Source organism: Pan paniscus, chromosome 6, assembly GCF_029289425.2.
Source record: "Pan paniscus chromosome 6, NHGRI_mPanPan1-v2.0_pri, whole genome shotgun sequence".
In the NCBI taxonomy this organism is placed as follows: Eukaryota; Metazoa; Chordata; class Mammalia; order Primates; family Hominidae; genus Pan; species Pan paniscus.
In genome coordinates this window covers 34,792,946-34,815,487 of record NC_073255.2, presented here as the reverse complement: position 1 = coordinate 34,815,487, position 22,542 = coordinate 34,792,946, and the positions used below count along the sequence as shown (strand labels likewise).

Genomic DNA, 22,542 nt, shown 5'->3' with positions numbered 1-22,542 from the left:
GCAGTGAATCATGAAGGTGCCGCTGTACTCCACCTGGGAAACAGAATGAGATCCAGTCTCAAAAATAAAAAATTATTGCTTGTAGGAGGCTATCCTTTCCACTGTAGAATGTTCAACAGCATTCCTGGTCTTTATAAACTAGATGCTAGTAGAGACTTCCTCAACCTCTGCCATTGTGACAACCAAAAATGTCTCCAGACATTGCCAAATGTCCCCTGGGTCCAAAATTGCCCCTATTTGAGAAACACTGATTAAAACACTTCAATTAAAAAAGTAAAAAAATGTCATATTGAATGAAAAGCAAGATCCAATTATATTGTATCTACAAAATCCCACTATAAAGACAAACACAGTTTAAAAGTAAAACGATGAAAAAATGTACTATGCAACCACTAATCAGGAGGGTGACTTTGTTAGTATTAGACTAAGTAGACTTCAGGACAATAAATATTACCAGAGAGAAAAAAGAGACATTTTAAAATAATTCATAGCAATCCTAAGTATGTATGTACCTCCTAACAGATCCTCAAAATACAAGATGCAAAAATTGACAGAACTAAAAGAAATAGAAAGATCCACAAATACAGTTCAAGGCTACAGCAATCCTCTCTTAGTAACTGATAGAACAAATATGGAAAAAAAATCTATACGGAATAGAAGACTTGAACAGTGCTATCAACCAACTTGATCTAATTGATTTTTATAAAACAGTACCCTCAACAACAGCAGAATACACAGGTTTTTAACACACACATGGAAAATTCACCAAGATGGTCCATAGCTAGGCCATAAAACAAAAATACCCATGGGGAAAAGAAATATGAGAACTTAGAAAATATGAAAATGAAGTGAAATAAAATGAATGAAAATGAAAATACAACATGTGGTATGATGAAAATGGCTTCCTAAAAGATATCTACATCCTAATTCCTGAAATTTGTGATATTATCTTATATGGCAATAAAAAGGACTTTATGGATATGATTAGGTTAAGGATCTTGAGATGGGAAGATTATCCTAGATTAGCATGGCGGTCCCTAAATGCAATCATATGTATCCTTATGAGGGAGGCACAGGAAGATTTGATCACAGAGAGTTTTGAAAGCTATGTGAAGACAGAACAGAAAGAGAGATTAGAAGATGCTGGCCTAGAAGATTGCAGTGATGTGGCTACAAGCCAAGGAATGCTAGCAGCCACCAAATGCTGACAGAAGCAAGGAACAGATTCTCCCTGAGAGCCTCTGGATGGTGCCAGATCCTGTCAATACCTTGAGTCCGTCCCAGTAATACTGATTTCAGACATCTGGCCTCCAGAACTGTGAGGAAATGTTTGTGTTGTTTTGAGCTAAGCCACCAAGTTTGTGGTAATTTGTTATAGCAGCCAGAAGAAACTAATACATAACATATCAAATTTGGAGGATGATGCTAAAGCAGTGTTTAGAGGGGAATTTATATCTTTATATACTTATATAAAGTTTATTTTTAAAGGTAAAGGTTTATTCCTACATATACTTTGAAAAGACAAAGAATCTAAAATCAATGATCTAAGTTCTAAGAAGCTAGAAAAAGAAGAGCAAATTAAACTCAAAGTAAATAAAAGAAAGTTTAAACAATAGAGAAAATCAGTGAAACTGAAAACTGGTTCTTCAAAAAGATCAGAGGAATCAATAAATCTCTACTGGACTAATCCTTAAAAAGAAAAAGACACAAATTTCCTAGAGAAATGCAGAGGAGGAGACACTGCTACAGATGCTATGAATAATAAAGGATAATAAAGAAATACTATAAATTATTTTTTCCAATAAATTCACTAACTTACATGAAATGGACAATTTCCTTGAAAGACACAATTTATCAAAATTGACTTAAGGACAAACGAAAAACCTGAATAACCATATGTCAATTAAGAAATTTATTCATACTTTAAGATATTTTCACAATCAAAACTGCATTCCAGGTTGATGAAGTCATTGGCAAACTCTATCAAATATTTAAGGAAGGAAAAATACCAGTCCTACAAATACTCAGAAAATAGAAGAGATGGGTACACTTACCAGCTTATATTATGAAGTCAGTATCACCTATACACCAAAACCAGAAAAGAATACTATGTATCAATCTATATGCCAATATCTCTCATAAAAATAGGCACAAAAATGTTTTGCAAAATATTAGCACATTCAACCTAGAAATATATAAAAAAGATAATTCATCATAACCAAATTGAGATTTATCCCCCAAATGCAGTTAAACATTTGAAAATCAATTAATGTATTTTATCGTATTTACAGGATAGAGGATAAAAAGCATTTCATCATCTTAATAGATGCAGAAAAAGCAGCTGACAAAATTCAACACTGATTCATCATTAAAAACAAATGAAAAAACAAAACTATCAGCAAAGTAGGAAAAGAAGGAAACTTCCTCAACATGATAAATGGTATCTATAAAAAACTCTACAAATAATATCATACTTAGTGGTGAATGACTGAACTTGTTTGTTCTCACTGTTCCTCTATAGCATTAAGTAGGTCCTAGCAAATGCAATAAGATATGGAAAAGAATTAAAAGGCAAATAGATTGAAAAGGAATAACTAAAAATGTATTTTTAGTCAACATGATTGAGTACAGAGAAAATTCTAACAAATGATGAAAAAGTTAATAGAATTCATAAGCATATTTAGTAAAGTTATAGGATATAAGGTCCATATACAAAAACCAATTGCATTTTTATATTCTAGCAATGAACAATTGAAAAATAAAATTTAAAATGATTAGTTACAATAACACCCAAAAACATGAAATAACTATTAAATAAAATATGTCCAAGACCTGTATGCTGAAAACTCTAAATATTTGCTGAGAAAACTTACAGACAACCTAAAAAAATGGAGAAATATACCATGTTCATAGATTGGAAGACTCAATATTATTAAGATGTAAATTCTCCTCAAATTGGTCTATAGATTGAATGTGATTCCAGTCAGCATTTTGTATAGGAATTGGCAAGCTGATTCTAAAATTTATAACCAAGTGCAGAGTACCTAGAATAGCCAAAACAGTTCTGAAAAAGAACAAACTTGGAAGACTTAAGCTGCCTGACTTCAAGACTTGATATAAATCTATAATAATCAAGAGAGTATAGTATTGGCATAAGAATAAATACATAGCCGGGCATGGTGGCTCACGCCTGTAATCCCAGCACTTTGGGAGGCTGAGGTGGGCAGATCGCCTGAGGTCAGGAGTTCGAGACCAGTCTGACCAACATGGAGAAACCCTGTCTCTACTAAAAATACAAAATTAGCTAGGTGTGGTGGCACATGCCTGTAATCCCAGCTACTTGGGAGGCTGAGGCAGGAGACTCGCTTGAACCTGGAGGGTGGAGGTTGCAGTGAGCCAAGATTATGCCATTGCACTGCAGCCTGGGCAACAAGAGTGAAACTCTGTCTCAAAAAAAAAAAAAAAAAAAGAATAATTATATAGACCAATAGAATGGAAGAGAGAGTTGAGAAATATACCTACATTTACACGGTCAATTGACTTTTGTCAATAGCATGGTAAATCCTGGGGGAAAACAAATGGTGCCGGAACAATTGAATAGTCACATAAATAAACTTGGAATTTTACCTCCACTTATTCAAAAATTTACTTGAAATGGACCATGGTCTTAACATAAGTGCTAAAAAACTATACATCTCTGGATGTAAACATAGAAGAAAATCTTTGCAACCTTGGAGTAGGCAAAATTTCTTAGGACATAAAAAGTATTAACTATAAAAGAAAAAATATTGATAAATTGAGCATAACAAAATTAAAATCTTCTCTTCAAAAGACACCACCAATAAAATGAAAAGCGAGACATATACTGAAAGAATATATTTGTAATACATAAATATGATAAAGAACTTGTATCCAGATATAAGGAATTCTTAACATGTAATAATAATACTAATTAAAAATATAAAACTTTTTAACAGGCAAAAGACTTAAACACTTTCCAAAAGAACATATATGAATGGCTAACAAGTATAGGAAAAGTTGCTCACCATTATTAATCAGCAAAGAAATATAGGCTGGACACGGTAGTTCATGCCTATAATCCCAGCACTTTGGGAGGCTGAGGCGGGTGGCTCATGAGGTCAAGAGATCAAGATCATCCTGGCCAACATGGTAAAACCCCATCTCTACTAAAGATAGAAAAATTAGCTAGGCATGGTGGTGTGCAGCTGTAGTCTCAGCTACTCAGGAGGCTGAGGCAGGAGAATTGCTTGAACCTGGGAGGTAGAGGTTGCAGTGAGCCGAGATCGTACCACTGCACTCCAGCCTGGAGACAGAGTGAGATGCTGTCTCAAAAAAAAAAAAAAAAAAAAAAAAAAAGGCAATATAAATTAAAACCACGAGGAGATTTCAGTACACATTTGTGAGAATCGATAAAATTTAGAAGATTGATAATAGCAAGTGTTGATAAGGATGTGGAGCAACTGGAACTCTCATATATTTCTGATATAATGTAAAATGGTAAAAACCACTTTGGAATACAGTTTGGCAACTTTTTATAAATTTAAATATACACCTGCCATATGACTCACCCACTTCACTCTTAAGTATTAGGTTGGTTGGTGCAAAAGTGATTGCAGTTTTTGCCATTTTTAAAACAGTAATGGCAAAAACTGCAATTACTTTTGCACCAATCTAATGTCTACCCAAGATAAATGAAAACCTACACTTACATAAAACTTGTAGATAAATATTATTAGCAGCTTTATTCATAATTGTTCCAAACTGAAAACACCATTAGTATCTGTGGTCATCACTGAGTGTACCCTCCAGACATGTTTAGCAGACAGACTCTAGCTATAATCTCCTTCTGCCTCAGCTGCAGAGATCTGTAGGGATCATGTCCTTCTCAGGGCGGAAGAGAAAAAAGGAAATCTGTTATGCTTGTATTTTTTAGCTCTTAAGTCTCTGAATATGACTAGATGGAATATAAATGACTGTGTAACAGTTGCAAGTCATTTAAGACATTTTTTTTCCTTGCAAGCTAGCTCATGGAAATCTTATAATTTACTCAAAGTTAAACCTCACATAATTGATAGAGGCCAATGATTAAAGCCCTTACTGATATTTCTTGGTGTTCTCCACATTTGTTGGACAGTTCTGTTCTCTTATCTCTATTTATGCAGCTCAAATAATAGTAGGGACTGTCTTTTGGATACAAAGCAGAGACAAAATAAATGTATTGCTGCTGGTTTTTGTTTTTTTTTTTAAGACGGAGTCTCACTCTCTCACCCAGGCTGGAGTGCAATGGCACGATCTTGGCTCACTGCAACCTCCGACTCCCTGGTTCAAGCTATTCTCCTGCCTCAGCCTCCCAAGTAGCTGGGATTATAGGCATGCACCACCACACACAGCTAATTTTTGTATTTTCAGTAGAGACGGGGTTTCACCATGTTGGCCAGGATGGTCTTGATCTTCTGACCTCGTGATCCACCCACCTTGGTCTCCCAAAGTGCTGGGATTACAGGCGTGAGCCACCATGCCCAGTCATTGCTGCTGTTTAATAAGCGTTCATAGTGCCATATAATAAGCTTCTCCATGCAGACCCTGGGGAAAGCAGGTGTCTTTCAATCTCCATGTGTTCCTGGGCTCCTGGCCTCACAGCTCCTGTGGCTGTGTAGGGACAAACCAACAGGCTTCAAAGATTTCAGGCCAGGCAGGCAGGTTGGCAGTATCCCCTATCCGTGTACTGAGCATATGGCTGCCTCCAGGGGAGCAGCGTGGGGTGCAAGTGCCATCCTTTACACAACAAATGACATATACTGGCTATAGGAAGGCACAGGATTGCATTTGCCTTTCTAGTAGTGGTGTAGTCTTAAACTAGACATTTAAAACAGTGACTCTGGCTGGGCACGGTGGCTCACGTCTGTAATCTTAACACTTTAGATGGCTGAGGCAGGAGGATCATTTGAGTCCAGGAGCTTGAAACCAGCCTGGGCAACATAGTGAGACTCCATTTCTACAAAAATATTTTAAAAAGTAGCTAGGCATGGTGGCACATGCCTGTAGTCCTATCTACTCAGGAGGCTGAGGTAGGAGGATCACTTGAGCCTAGGAGGTAGAGGCTGCAGTGAGCCACTTCCCTCGAGGCTGGGTGACAGAGCGAGATCCCATCTCAAAACAAACAAAAAATAAAACAGCGACTCTGAGACTTTTTAAAAAATGTTTAATATTTATTTTAAGTTCTGGGGTATATGTGCAAGATGTGCAGATTTGTTATATAAGTAAACGTGTACCACGGTGATTTGCTGCACCTATCAACCCATCACTTAGGTATTAAGCCCAGCATGCATTACCTATTTTTCCTAATGCTCTCCCTACCCACACCCCACGGACTTTCAGACTTTAATGTGCAAGAGAAACAACTAAAGAGCTTGAAAAATGCGGGTTCCCTGGCTCCAGCCCCAGAGACTCTGAATTCCATAGATCTGGGCGGAACCCAGGAATAAGCCCGCTAGAAATTTCTAATATTGATTATTTAGACTCATTGGCTACAGTTTTCTTGGCTAGACTAAAAGAACAGTAAAGTACCTTTGTGCTCCAAGAGTCTATGAACCAATGCTCTATTCTGCAGTACCTACACCAACTTCCTCAGCCCTTCCCCACTATCCGTTTACTCATGTGTCAGACTGTAAGCACAGGTTCAACATTCAAAGGGCATGGAAAAAAGTCTCCTTCTCTCCCCAGCACCCAGTCTCCCAATTCTGCTCCCTGGTGGCATCTATTACAGGTTCTTACGTACTCTTCCAAAGATACTCTATGCATTTACAAAAATAAGTAGAGACATACATACATATTTTCTTCCCACAAATAACACACACAACGTTCTGCACCTAGCTTTTTATTTTTCTTTAGTTAGTATAGGTTGGAAATAGTTTTGTATTAGCACATAAAGATCATTCTCCTTTTTTAAGGAAGATGGATAGTAGAGGCAGGCGGATTGCCTAAGCTCAGGAGTTTGAGACCGGCCTGGGCAACATGGTGAAACCCCATCTCTACTAAAAATCAAAAAAATTAGCGAGGCTGGTGGCGTGGGTCTGTAGTCTCAGCCACTTGGGAGGCTGAGGCACGAGAATCGCTTGAACCCGGGAGGCGGGAGGCGGGAGGCAGGAGGCAGGAGGCGGAGTTTGCAGTGAGCCGAGATCCTGCCACTGCATTCCAGAATGGGCGACAGAGCAAGACTCAAAATGTTTTGATTTTTGTTAATCTGGCTGGTGGAAGATGCTACCCCACATATTTGATTTGCAGTTAAGTGAGCCTGAATATCTTTTCGTGTGCCAGGATAGAATTGCATTTATTTTCCTGTGAATTACGTCTTCATATCTTTTGAGATAGTCTTTTCTTATTTACTTATAAAAGATGGAGTTGACGCTGGCATCAACACACACACACACACACACACACACACACACACACACACACACCACACAAGTCCCTGTACATAACTTTATTAACCCAGATATGGAATCTTGGCTTAGTTACGTGCTGTGTGACCTTGGGCAAGTTACTTAACCTCTCTAGGCCACAATGTCCAAGTACCTGGGACAGGGTCTGGCTTACCAACATGGTACAGGACGGCACTTTTAAAACCAGGGACTCGACTTGGACGTGCGAGTCAACAAGGTACAGGACACATTTCTCTCCGGGGAAATCTTGTGTGGGCGCCGAGGCCCGGACGTAGCAACCAAACGTCGGGAAGAGGCGCCGAAAGGATGCTGGGCCTGGCTCCTTAAAGCCCGGGTTTTCCCTTTTGAGAGCCACAACCAAGAAATAAAAATCTAGCAAAGAGGGGGCCACTTTCTGCGGCGAGATACGCCCTCTCGGCCGCTCCTGCAGCTCCCAGGCCCCCTCCCTACTCGACGGTGAGCAGCGCCGAGGCCCGTGCAGCCAGACGCGCGGGGTGCGGCGGGGCCCCGGGGGCCGGGGTGGGGGAGGCGGAGGGTGGGCCCCGCGGTCACGTGAGTCGGGCCAGCTGCTGCGGGGGGCGGCGGGCCCCAGCGCTGGGAGTCTGGGTAGGGGGAAGCGCCCGGCGGCCGCCTCCGCCACTGCAGCTGCAGCCCCCGAGGTCGCCGCAGTAATCCGGCCCCGGCAGCACCCGCACCCTCGGCGGCCGCAGCCTCAGCACCGCAGAGCGGAGAGCGGAGCGCGGAGCCCGGAGCCCGGAGCCCGCCGCCCCAGGTGAGCCGCTTCTGGGAGCGCAGGGCGTTTGCAGCGCTGCTTTCCCGGCGGTTTCACCCCACCCGCCATCGCCACCTCCTGCGCTTCATCTCCTCCCGCTGTCCCTCCGAACCCGCGGGTAGCGTTACCCCAGGCCGATTCCCGATGCTGGCCCGGGCGGGCTGGGAGCCTGGGGGCGGTCAGAGGAGAGGTGGCCTCGGCCTGAAGCCGGGGTGACTCGGCTCGGGGACTGCGGGGGTGCAGTGGAAGGATGCCGGCCCCGGGCTCCCGCACCGCAGCCGGGTTCCCCGCGCTGCTCTTCCTGGGTTTCCTTTTCCTGGCAGCCAACCTGCTGCCCGCTGGGATGTGCCTGTGGGCCCCTGGCCTCGCCACCCTGGGGTCTGGGGCGAGCCGGGCACCTTCCCCGAGGTGCCGTACCTGCTGCGCGGGCGGGCGCCGCGAACATGGCTGCCCGGAGACGCCCGCCGCCTTCGGCCCGGCTCTGCTAGCGCGTCCAACTCGCCCGCGGCCGCCGCACCGTGTCCCGGAGCAGCCCTCCCCGCTAGGCCGACGCGCGCGGGCCGCCGCTGGGTTCTCCGCGGGCCGCGCGTGGGACTTGACACAACTTCCCTCGAGCCGCACCCGGGCGTTCTCCGCGGGGCGCCGGGCGGGGCTGCCGAGAGGCCGGCTTGGTCGGCCTCTGCCTCCTCGGCTCGCTCTTGAGGCGTCGAGTATTTGGCGACCTCACTCGCGAGGGCCGAGAGAAATGTGGTCTGCAAAGCAGGAGGGGCGCTTGAACTTTAGAGAATTGGCGAGAACTCGGATTTGGGAATAAAAATGTCCATGAAAACATCGAAAGAAACTGTTACCTGCTTTGACTCAAAGCTGACCTTGTAGGGTTCTGTTAAATAACGTGGCTTTTCTGGATTTTCTGTCTGATTCTAACATGCAAGTGCCTTGACTTACGCTTGCGTCCGGCAGCCGGGTGGGGTGGGTGCGTGCGTGTGTGCGCGTGTGTGCGCGTGTGCGCGTGTTGTGTTCCCAGCCTGGTTAGAAGATGCATCAGTTGCAGAGGAAACCTGTGCTAATTCAAAATGGCAGCATGAAAAATAGGCCAGGCGGAAGCAGCACAGACCACAACCATCAGCTGCCCCCTGACTTAAGCCTCAGGGAGGGAATTAGTGTGAGTCAAGGCTCATCCGGGTATGGAGTAGGGAGTGATTCTTGGAGTTGGCTAGATTTTAGGGTGCTGCAGGGTCCTGGGAGTTGTTAAGTGGGAAGTTTGGAGAGCTGTAATTATTTTTCCTAACTTATCAAAAGATGATACAAAACCTAGTTAAAACTCTACGGTTTTGGTCTGATTTTCTCCAGGCTCAACTAAAGTTGACTCTGTGGCTGCTGATGTCTTTTTGATGCACAACCTGGAGGTCGTTTGATACCTACAAGCTCTTAAAAGAGATGTGTGCACATTGTAAACATCATCCAAGAGCAGTGCACATAACAAATACCAGGTTCTTAGATCAAGTTTCATTGGAAGAACTGATTTAGCGACACGAGGAAGCACCCAGGCATGAGGAAATGGGAAATTCTTGAAAGGTGACTCATTTTAGAATTTTTTTTTTTTTTAAACAGCCTTTCTTTCCCTTTTCACTTCCGTGCTGCCAGCCATCTTGTCTTTTGGGAAGGAGATACATGAGGAGGCAAATGCTTCAGGGATAATGGAATAGAGGAGGATGAGCTAAGGTCGGGGGGCAGAGGTGGAGGCAGTCTTAAGGAGCCTGCTGTCAACCCCCTTTTTACAGCAGGAAGGCTGAGGCCAGTGGGGCGAATGGACGCCAAGGTCATATATCTGGCTGTCAACTGGCAGTGAGGACCCAAATCCAGGTCTCATAACTCCCCAGGGTCCCACATGCTACCTTTTAGAGCCTGGGGGAGAAGAGCAAGTCTGTCATTATTAGGAAGGCAAACACTTCGAGCAATGGGAAGCCAAACTGTAATATGAATTACAAAGTCTATAGGTGTTTAAAGTCAATGACAACACCTTAATTTCCTAATTCAAGACTTTTGACTTCTTAAGCTGTATCTACCTCATGTTCACATTTTCCAGTGGTGAAACTGTTTCTATAGTTAAGAACCAAAAACATTATTTTAGTAAAGTCTTTGAGGCAAGAAGTACATTTTTTGATTAAAAATTGAGTTGCTTGTGTTTGTGGAGAACCATTAGGCCAGTTTATTTTGAAAAGGAACCAAAGTAGGCCATGCATTTCATTTTTTTCGACTGTTTCTAATTTTAAGTAAAAGTAAATAACAAGCCTATTGTAAACATAACTTTGAAGCAGTGAAGACAGGCTTTTCCTATGATTTGCATTTGACTTTTCTGAGTCATGAGTCAGTGACCTTAGATCTACTAAAGCAGAGCTAGAAATTGTGCATGGGTTAGTGTGAAGAGGTGGTGAAGATGTGGAAAACGTTTCTTCTGGGCATCTGAACCTTCACAGCCAGTGATGTGCAGAGGGAGAAGGTGGCAGGAGGCAGGGAACAGGGAGAATGTCTTGAGGCAGTGGAGCAGATAGGAGCTAAATATGAATATATATATCGAAGTGAAGACAGATGCTGATGTGACATGTGCCATTTAGAAAACTAACTTGCAGCCGGGCGCGGTGGCTCACGCCTGTAATCCCAGCACTTTGGGAGGCCGAGGCGGGCGGATCACGAGGTCAGGAGATCGAGACCATCCTGGCTAACACGGTGAAACCCCGTCTCTACTAAAAATACAAAAAATTAGCCGGGCATGGTGGCACGCGCCTGTAGTCCCAGCTACTTGGGAGGCTGAGGCAGGAGAATCGCTTGAACCCGGGAGGCGGAGGTTGCAGTGAGGCGAGATGGTGCCACTGCACTCCAGCCTGGGCGACAGAGCGAGACTCCGTCTCAAAAAAATAAATAAAAAATAAAAATAAAAAAATTAGAAAACTAACTTGCATTAGAGGATGAATGTGAAGATATGCCAAATATATTTAAAATAGCAAGTTGTAAAAATACAGAAATGCATGCAATTTGTGTCTGTTGAAGAATAAGAATACAGATAAACAAAAGTTATTTTTTTTTAAATCCGTTTTCATTAGAGTCTAGATCTGTGCTGTTTCATCTGGTAGCCACCAGCCTCATGTGGCTATTGAGCGCTTGAAATGCAGCTAGTTTGTATTGAGATATGCTGAGTGTAAAATATACACACAATTTCAAAAATTTAATATGAAGAAAGAATTTAAAATATCTCATTAATAATTTTATATTGATTTTATATTGAAGTAACATGTTGGATATATTGGGTAAAATATATTACTAAAAATAATTCCATGAGTTTCTCTTTACTTTTAAAAATGTGGCTACTAGAAAATATAAAATTGCAAATATGGTTTGCATCTGTCTTGCTCTCTCTCTCGAGACAGGGCCTCCCTCCATCACCCAGGCTAGAGTGCAGTGGCACGATCTCGGCTCACTGCAACCTCTGCCTCCAGGGTTCAAGCGATTCTCCTGCCTCAACCTCCTGAGTAGCTGGGATTACAGGCGTGCGCCACCACAGCCCGGCTAACTTTTGTATTTTTAGTAGAGACAGGGTTTCACCATATTGATCGGGCTGGTCTCGAACTCCTGACCTCAGGTGATCTGCCCGCCTCGGCCTCCCAAAGTGCTGGGATTACAGGCATGAGCCACCGCGCCCAGCCCTTGGATTATATTTCTAGTGGTTTTTAACAGGAACTGGAGGGTGGCTGAGCTCATAATGCTGTTTGTAGAACTGGGTATGTAAGGAGAAGTTAAAACAGAAACTGAAAAGGGGACAGGATGGACGGAGAAGGGACTACAAGAAGTGAGTGACCAGGGAAACTGTAAAGGGAGAGAAGGAGTATGTGGTGGGCTGGGACTGCTGAGTATGAGACTATGAAGCAGAATAAGCACACTACGTGGTGATCTAGGACATGGGGACAGTGGAGTGTCAGGGTCTATGGTGGTGGGACTTCAGCTAGGATGGAGAAATAGCATGGCTAACATAACTGCACAGTGCATTGGAAAGTAACTTCCTCATTCTGACACATCTGTGTTCCCATATCGAAATGAGATGAATACATCCCAGTACAGTGAGAGGGCCCTGGGCTGCAAGTTAGGGGACCTGGGACCTAGCTCTGGTCCCACCTCTAATTAGGAGTTTGGCCTTGAGCACACCACTTATCAATCTCCTTCCTTTTATTTTTATTTTTATTTATTTATTTTTTGAGACAGAGTCTCACTCTGTCACCCAGGCTGGAGTGTAGTGGCGTGATCTCAGCTCACTGCAACCTCTGTCCCCCCAGGTTCAAGTGATTTCTCCTGCTTTAGTCTCCTGAGTAGCTGGGATTACAGGTGCGCACCACCATGCCTGGCTAATTTTTGTATTTTTTAGTAGAGACGGGGTTTCACCGTGTTGGTCAGGCTCGTCTCAAACTCCTGACCTCATGATCCGCCTGCCTCAGTCTCCCAAGTGCTGGGATTACAGGTGTGAGCCACCGCGCCCAGCCCAGTCTCCTTCCTTTTAAGATGAGATGAACAAGAGCTGTCTACCAACTTCACTGGTTATGTTTAATCTGTTAGATTTGGCCAAATTACCCGAAGCTACTTTCCCCATACAAGTCAAGACTAGATATTATCAAATTTTTAAATCTTTGTTCACCTTATATATTTAATTGGCTCCTTATTTTAATTTGTAATTCTTTTTTTTTTTTTTTTTTTTTTTTTTTTTTTTTTTTTTGAGACAGAGTCTAGCTCTGTCGCCCAGGCTGGAGTACAGTGGTGCTATCTTGGCTCACTGCAACCTCTGCCCCAGGTTCAAGCGATTCTCCTGTCCCAACCTTCCGAGCAGCTGGGATTACAGGCATCTGCCACCACGCCCAGCTAATTTTTGTATTTTTAGTAGAGGCGGGGTTTCACCATGTTGGCCAGGCTGGTCTCGAGCTCCTGACCTCAAGACCTCGGCTTCCCAAAGTGCTGGGATTACAGGTGTGAGCCACCACGCCTGGCCCTTTAATTTGTAATTCTCTAATTGTGAGTGAGAGAAATATTTTCTAATAAATATTTTGGCTATTTATAATTGTTCTTCTTTTAACTGGTGCTTATATATTTTGCATATTTTTCCTTTGGGGTGGTCATCTTTTTCTTATTGGTATGTAAGAGCTCTATATATATTAAGGGAAATTATCTCTTTTTCATGTATGATGCAGATGTATTTCCTAGTTTCTCATTAAAAAACTTTTGCCTCACAAGAAATTTTAAGTTATTTTATAATTGAGTCTATATTTTCCTTGTTGAATTGAGTTTATGTTTTGCTTGCTAATGTTATTTTAAAAATTTATCCATATGATTTGTATTTTTGTGGTTTTAATTGTAAAAATTTAAAATTCTAAATTATAATAATTTATTTTGGCTTAGGAGTGAATTGGGGATCTCAACAGATTTCTTTTTTTTTCTTTTTTTTTTTGGAGACAGTCTCACTCTGTCGCCCAGGCTGGAGTGCAGTGGTGCAATCTTGGCTCATTGCAACCTCTACCTCCTGGGTTCAAGTGATTCTTGTGCCTCAGCCTCCCGAGTAGCTTGGCTCACAGGTGAGCGCCACCACGCCCGACTGATTTTTGTATTTTTATTAGAGATAAGGTAATGCCATGCTGGCCAGGCCACTTTTGAACTCGTGGCCTCAAGGGATCCACCCACCTCAGACTCCCAAAGTGCTGGGATTACAGGCATGAGCCACTGCGCCTGACCAATCTCTACGGATTTCATTCTTCCTTTCCCCATCCTGTTATAGTCAGTTATTCTGGCAACACTTATTCATTTCAGTTTCAAATTCAGTCTTCATCATATGCTAATTTCCTACATTATATGGCTATATTTCAGGACTTTCTACTTCTGATTCTATCAGTAACAAACTATCTTAATACTGGAACTTTATAATATAGTTTAATTCCATAAGTCTAGTATTTCCTCATTAATTTTCATTTCTGAAACTTGGCTAATCCCACATATCCTTTGCAGATGGACCTCAAGATCATTTTTTGTCAGATTTTCTCCAAAAGCCCTATTTATATGTTGATAGCTGTCATATTGACTCCACAGATTAATTTAGGGAGGGCTGACTTTTTTACATAACACTGAATCTTTCTAGCAAAGAACAGGAACATTCTCTGTTCTTTAAATCTTCTGCCATGTCACCATAAAGTCTTAAGAGTTTTCTTCATTGAGGATTTGTGCATCTCTCTCTCTAGTAAACTGACATATAATGGCAGAATCCCTATAAAGAAAACTATAGAACTCTAATGATGAACTTAAAAAAAAAGCTCACACCAAAGAAGAGACACTTCTTGGGCCAGGTGTGATGGCTCACGCCTGTAATCCCAGCACTTTGGGAGGCCGAGGTGGGCGGATCACGAGGTCAGGAGTTCGAGACCAGCCTGGCCAACATGGTGAAACCACGTCTCTACTAAAAATACAAAAATTAGCTGGGCATGGAGGTGCATGCCTGTAATCCCAGCTACTTGGGAGGCTGAGGCAGGAGAATTGCTTGAACCCGGGAGGTGGAGATTGTGGTGAGCCGAGATCACCATTGCATTCCAGCCTGGGCAACAGGGCGAGACTCCGTCTCAAAAAAAATAAAAAATAAAAAAAAAATGAAGAGACACTTCTTGCCCTTGATTGAGAAGATAGAGTCAGGGCAGCCTGGTGTTTAAGAGCATTTTGGAGTCTGAATTTTCACTCCACTACGTATTAATTATACAACCCTGGGCAAAGTACTTCACCACTTCACCATTCTTTTTTTTTTTTTTTTTTTTTTGAGACAGGGTCTCGCTCTGTTGTCCAGGCTGCAGTGCAGTGGCATAGTCATGGGTCACTGGAGCCTTGACCGCCCAGGCTCAAGCAGTCCTCTCACCTCAGCCTTCTGAGTAGCTGGGACCACAAGTGTACACCACTACACCTGACTAATTTATTTTTATTTTTCTGTAGAGATAGGGTCTCTCTGGGTTGCCCAGAATGGTCTTGAACTCCTGGACCCAACTGATCCTGCTGCCTCAGCCTCCCAAACTACTGCGATTACAGGCATGGGCTATAGCACCTGGCCACTTCACCATTTGTAGCTTTCATTTTCTCAGCTGTAAAATGGACATAATACGTGTGTGATGGGTTATTGTGAGGATTAAGTGATTACACGCACACATATATGTATATGTATGACTTAGCATGTTATTAAGCACATGGTGAATGCTTAATGTTCTAGCATACAATTTTAGATGTTATGATTGTGATTATTTTAGCTACCCCTGTCAAATGAATCTGTAAATTCAGTATAATTCCAATCACAGACCCAGAGGAACACTGGAAACACTTTGTCAATTTTTTAAAAGTTTGATTTGGGAAACAAACCAATGGAAGAGCCCATAAGTGTGGAAAAGAGTCAGTGGGGGTGAGCTAGAGTATTGCTTGCTTTATGTCAGAGTATATCAGCCACAGGCCTCCAAGACTTTGTGCCTAGCCTGTACTAGTGACAGGTGTGTCCTTTCCCGCCATTCTTTGCCTCCTTTCTACCCTCACTCCCATACCTGCCCACAATCTGAGCCTTCTATGGAATGTTCTTCTCAACATCGCTTAGGCATGGTTATGAGGCTCTCATAGGTGGAAGGGATGGCAAAGACCACATACTCTCATTCATGAATTTTTTTGTGATAGGTGAGGTTCTTTATGTCCAAGAAGGTAAGAAGTGATGTATATGTTAGTCATATCTAGCTGTCCTCCCTTCCTCAGAAGCTCCCAGTGTCATCAGGGCCCTCACCTAATCTTGTATGGGGCTGAAGGGAACTGGGTGGAATGTCAGTTCACTCAGTCAGGCTAGTAGATAGAGAGCCTGGGGCCTGCCAACTTGAACTTCACCTGAAGCTTGGAGAAGGAGCTTGAGATGGTTCATGATCTCTTCTTCTGTTCTTAATGATTATGTATTTAACCTAAATCTCCAAGTGCTTAATTTACTCCCCTGTCAGCTAGGCATGTTTGAAAGCTCTCATAAACATTTCTGATCAATATCCTAAGTTGGGTTACTACCTTTCTCTCTTGGTTGTGTTCATAGACAGCTCTTCCAAATGATAAAAACCTTGAGACATCTTAGCTCTGTTTTCCCTGCAGTTGAACATAGTGCTTGTAGGTGGTTAGGGGCTCAAAATATATGTTAGTAACTCATGTGACTTAAAAATCCTAACTAAAATTATGTAGTGATCAAAAGCTTTCCTGAGTTATCTTTTTCACCTCTTTCTTAAGGTAAAGCTTTAGTGTATTTTTTTTTTATTGCACTTAGCAATGCCCTAGTGACCTGGAAGAATTAATGAAATGTCTTAAAGTGTTCTTCTTAAGCACTGAAATGATCAAATTTTAGAAAATAATTAAAAGACCAATAAAGCAATATGAGCTTGCTGTAAAGAATTTTAAAACTATATAACTAGATGAAGTAAAATTTAAAGTTTCTATCTCCCTATCCCCATCTTTACTCTCACTCTCAACTCCCAGTTAGATATTAATCCTTCTAGGTCTTTTAAAATCTATCTATCCATCCATCTATGTGCCTATCTTTCTATCTACCTACCTATACTTATATTTACATAAATGTATATGCACACATATATAGGTATATACATATACATAATCATGTATTCATATATGTGTATATATTCCTTTTTGATAATAAAATGTTTTAAATTTGATAATGATAAAACACAACAAGTAGCTCTAGAATTAATGGACATTATTAATGGACTTTTACAAAGTAGTTTTAAATTCCACTTTGCCAGATATAAAGTAACCCTTTGTTTTTGGACCAGCAAGATTTACATCTTATTACCTTATTTCTTCTGTAGAAAATGAATGTTTGGCTAATTTTTTAGTGATGGAGAGTTAAATGGCTAACGACCATTTTAAGGATGATTTGGAAATTTTTTTTTTAAATCCCAGTTTACAGAGTTAACAAAGTACATATCAAATCACATTAATGGGAAAAGATCAGAATACACAATGCATTGTTTTGATGGGAGAGGAAGACAGATGGTGGGAATAGGAAGGTCATAATTCAAAGCAACCTTGCCAAATTAGTGGACACAATGGCAGCAATGTCAAAAATAAGAACAGAAGGAAATGAAAGGACCTGAGATGTGGCTTGCTCAGTACCTCCCTATTTCCCACAGAGAATGCTTTTGGCAGCTCACCACAGCCTGCCTATTTCAAACACATCCTTCATCCTTTATGTCCATCATCATTACATCCCTATTCTTTATGATCAAGTTAAAGGAACAAACCTTTCTTGAATTTATCTCTATTCCTGACACTCTACATATATTATCTCATGTAATCCTCATAACTGTATATGGTTGACATGGCCCCATTTTACAGATAAGGAGCTTAGTAAGTAGAGGAGCATCACCTGGAATCTGGGTCTATCTGACTTTTTCAAAAAGCCGTAATATAACCTCTTAGAGTGATTATCCTGACTGCATAGGTCTAGCCTGTAGGGATAATCTTATGTAAATCGTTTTCTTCCTTTATATTTCTGTGAAAGAAGGAAAATTGTTTTCCAACCTGCCATGTATAGGAAAACGTCTTTCTTACAGTGAACTTGATCTGACTATATTTTTCTAATTTGGCTAGCTTGAGTGAAAATGAATCCTACATAAGTTATCTGTTCCTTAATGCATTTTAAAAAAATGTATCCAAGAACGGATGCCATTCCATTAATCTCTCCTCTTTCCTTCACTTACAAAATCCCTAAAAGAGTTCTTACATGATAGATGTGCATGAAGACTGCATTTTTAAAAAGTGGGATCATATTTTGAATGCACAGCGGGGTGGATAGAGAATCACTGGGTATGGAGGAGTTCTTGTAGGTGGTCCTTGAATTCAAGTGTGTCCCAACATTGAATGGGCACGGCGTAATGAGACATGTATCTACACTATTATTTTTCAACTATGTAAGGATTCTATTGTCATTGCGTACCTACAGATTCATTAAAAGTGTTACTAAATTCATAACATATATTCATCACATATTTTCCCCAGCAAATTACAATGACTGTTATGTGGAAATGTTCATGAATTTTTTTTTCTTTTTCTTTTTGAGATGGAATCCCACTCTGTCACCTAGGCTGGAGTGCAGTGGCGTGATCTCAGCTCACTGCAACCCCTGCCTCCTGGGTTCAAGCGATTCTCCTGCCTCAGCCTCTTGAGTAGCTGGGATTACAGGCACGTGCCACCACGCCTGGCTAATTTTTGTATTTTTAGTAGAGACAGGGTTTCACCATGTTGGTCAGGCTGGTCTCGAACTCCTGACCTTGTGACCCGCCCGCCTCAGCCTCCCAAAGTGCTGGGATTACAGGCGTGAGCCACCACACCCGGCAGAAAATTTTTGACATAAAAAAATTGGGAAACATCATATAAAAATATTTTGCATTATAGATAAATTCTGAAGTGACTTGAAGAATACTTTTGTAAAATGATTAGTTACCTATGAATAAATGTAGGTTTTGAAGCACAACATTCCATTGAACTCTATATTTCCCTAGTTACTAATCTGCCACATGAATCACAACAATAAATTATACATTTTGCTTTAATTCATATTTCTCATTATGACTGTATCTTGCAAATGAGGCAAAATCAGATGTGGCCAAAAGGTAAAATTAGTTCATTTGCCGTGGCTGAGCTATGGGGTTCTCCCAGAGTCTCCACCCTATTGCAGGGCCATACTTTTTAGCTGCAATTAATTGGATAACAGATTACTTTCATGCAACTCTTTCTTTTCTTTTTTTAAAAAATATTTTCATTACATTCACAACACCATGCAATGTTGTGTATGGGGGGTTAATTCCATTTCTATATGAGGAAACTCTGGCTCAGAGTTAGAGAAGTCAGGATGGCTACTAGGGCCTGGTGTCTCTAAAGTGTGTCATCCTCTTGTACCTATACACATGGGGCTGCAGGGCTAGGCAGGCGGTATCAGTGAGTGCAATTACACAAAGGTGAGGAGAGGTGGTGCTTTCATTGGCCTCCGTGTCAGAGAGTGGAGGGGACAATAGGAAATACAGGCCCTGTTGAGAGGAGCCACTACCCAACTCCAGTCTTGCCATCATGCGGGAATGTGGATTTGGTGTTGCCAGATCTTTGAGTTTTTAGCAGAAGCCAAATATCTGAGTGTCTATAGGAAATCTCTGGATCTTAAAATATTAGCTGCTAATTCAGATTTCTAAAAACACAATCTAATGCAGCACTCTGGGCCAAACCAACCAAATCTGCAGTCTGTCACCCCTGTTCCACACCACGCTGCTGGGAAGTATGTCAGCTGCAGACTGGCACTGAAGACCACAGAGTTAACTGTCAGAAGTAGATATTGCCTTTGAAATTGGAGAAAGAGACTGTTAAGCAGCTCTTAAAAGACATGAAGTGACAATGAAGCAAATTTTCAAAAGGTGAAAGAGCATTTAGACACTTCAAGGAAAGTTTCTGAAGTCTGAACAGATAGACTTTGACAAAGGGACCGCTTTCATCACGTATCCTTCTCTTGTTCTCACAATAATTGAGTCCTTGCTGTGTCCCAAATGGTATTCTGAGCACTTTGTAAGTAGGTATAAGCATTATCTCATTTAAATCTCACTGCAACCCTGGGAAGAATGAACTACCTATCATTATCCCTTTTTTATAAACGCTTGGAGAAGTGACAGGGCTGAGATTTGAACCCAGGTGGGCTTCAAAGCCTGCTTACTCACTTAATAGCCCATACAGTTATTCTTCCATTACTTGGTTCCTCATTCAAGGCATTGAATATTAGGAGCTGGAATTCACTGGCTGTGGAGTCCCAAAGCTTTATGCTCTACTCTCATGAGCTTTCAATGAAACACTTAGTAAAATCTTTCTTTTGGGCAGAGCTTGATGAGTCTGAGCTAATTTATATAGATGACTTTCATCAGCTGGCATTTACATCCCAATTTTTAATTAGCTAATTCCTTTCCCAAACACTTCATTTATTCCTATTTCAATAGAAGGTTTAAAACAGAAAAAAATCAATTTATAAATGAGTATCATTTGTCCTGTTTTCAGTTAAGCAGGAATGGCAATCATTTAAAAATGAATTTATTAATGAAGAGTATAATAATTTCTCCTTTGCTTTTCTGGAAGGTGGTAATTCACAGTCATTGAATTTAAATGTATTCAGTCTGCTCAATAAAGCTGGTAGTGTGGAGAATAGGGAAGTCTAGCTGGACATTTGGGTTTCATTCTTTACGTAAGTAAAGGCAGTTGGTCATCGGTACTTGCAAGACGCTTAATAAACCGAGAGCTTATATAGACAGTTATTTTCTTTCTCTTAGGCAGTCAAGGCTTTCTTTTCAATGCGTAAGGTAACTGATGAGGGATACTGTGTGCGTCATTGAGATAAAGGTGCAGGGCAGTCTGGCAGTCATGCAGAAAAAACCCTTGCCTTGGCTCAGAGCATTCACGCCTTCAATAACTACTCACTGAACTTGAGGACAAAGACCTTTTCTCCCACACGGCTTCCTCCCTCCTCAGCTACACATTCTGTATGCAGTCTCCTAGTTACGGGAGTACAGTACTCCAGTCCCTCAAGCCTGAACTTGGGCCTCCTGCCACCAGTCAGAGGATGAATGCTGGTACGTGCAGCTCCTTTGCAGTAAACTCCAGGGAAGCACTACTATCTTGTTCCCAAGAGGAAGTCATGAATCCTGAAAGAAGTTTGATAAGGAGGACAGTGGTGGTTAGAAACTAAGCTTAGGGATGCTTTATCATAGCCAATGGCACAGTAGCTAAAGCTGGATGGTCTAATATGGTAGCCTCTGGCCACATGTGGCTCTTTAATTTTCTAATTTTTACTTCTAATTGTGGTGAAACGCACATAGCATAAAATTTACCATCTTAACCATTTTTAACTTTAGAGTTCAGAAGTGTTAAGGACATCCATATTGTTGCACAACTGATCTCCAGAGCCTTTTCATCTTGCAAAACTGAAATCTGTACGCAGATTGTAAACAACTTATTCCCTTCTGCCCAGCCCTTGGCAACCACCATTCTACTTTCTATTTATATGAGTTTTACTATTCTAGATGCCTTATGTAAGTTTTTTCGTGACTGGCTTATATCACTTAGCCTAATATTGGGTGTTTAGCTTGAAATTAATTAAAAATTTGGTTCCTTCGTTGAACTAGCCACATTTCAAGTACCAGATAGCCCATCCGGCTGGTGGCTACTGTATTGGATGGTGCAGATAGAGACTATTTCTATCATCTCAGAAAATGCTCCTGGACAGCGTTGGTCTGAAGGAAAACTGGTGGCTCGCACTGAGAGCTGATTGGAGGGGGGACTAGGAGAAAAAGTAGCAGATTTTTTTTATACTCTGCCAACGTGAATAATCTGACTTCTTTTCTCTACCACAAAAATGTACCAGCTACATGATACCTTTACATTTACAACTTCCATCCTTATCCTAAACTCCAGTCTTTAATGTCTCCTCTCCTCCAATAGCATGCAACATTAAACTAATCAGTTGGAAAATACAGAGAACATAAATGTATAGTACAAACTACAGATAAATGCACTTTAAAATACTCTTAACAAGGACTTCTTAGGAAATGCCTGTCAGCCTACCCATCTATGGGAGTTAAATTAGAGTGTTTCATTAATTAGAACTGTCAGTGTATTGCTAACCTGGCAAGAATCCTAATGGGTATTTGCCACAAAGAAGCCTTATTCAGCAGACCTGCCCTTTTAGCCTGTTGCTTTTAAGTTTTTTCCTTAAGACTCACAGTAAGAAATGTTACATCTCAACATAATACCTATAGACGTTTATATGTGCATGTGTATGGACCTAAACTTAAAATCAGAGTTTCTTGCATTAGTACTTACCCTTACTGTATGAGATGCATACATGCTTTCTAAAAATGCTTTTCTAAAAAAACTTGTTCCTATCCACTAAATTGATTTCATAAACCACAAAAAGGCCACAACATACAGTTAGGAAAACACTGTTTTGGATACACCCACATCCAGTTTCAGGCCTATAGTGTAACACTGAAGCCCCACCGCCATTTCTGGGTCCCCACGGCTCAGAAAGCAGCTTCAGAATTATGCCTCAAACAAGGAAGTTTTTTAAAAAGCCATCAATTATAGCTTTATTTCTGGACAAACTCTGTTCACTGGTTTTAACACCGGTTTAAGTAGAATGTAGTTATGATGGAAAACCCCATCATCAAATGCTTATATTCTACTTTT

At 41.4% G+C, this 22,542-nt stretch overlaps 1 protein-coding gene across 4 annotated transcripts in view; it reads left to right on the top strand.

Annotated features, from left to right (window-relative positions):
* Positions 1-7,766: 7,766 nt before the first annotated feature.
* SCRN1 (secernin 1) overlaps positions 7,767-22,542 on the top strand; it is a 69,012-nt gene continuing 54,236 nt past the window's right edge. Inside the window, exons 1-2 of one of the 4 annotated variants that reach the window (XM_063605664.1) lie at positions 8,105-8,235; positions 9,586-9,810. In XM_063605664.1, the coding sequence (XP_063461734.1) occupies positions 9,785-9,810 (26 nt within the window). In that variant the 5' untranslated portion in view covers positions 8,105-8,235; positions 9,586-9,784. Of the gene's footprint in view, positions 7,920-8,103; positions 8,236-9,585; positions 9,811-13,825; positions 13,845-22,542 lie in introns of those variants that run through there. The other 3 variants (XM_003833371.6, XM_003833370.5, XM_057302839.2) reach the window with 3 other exon arrangements.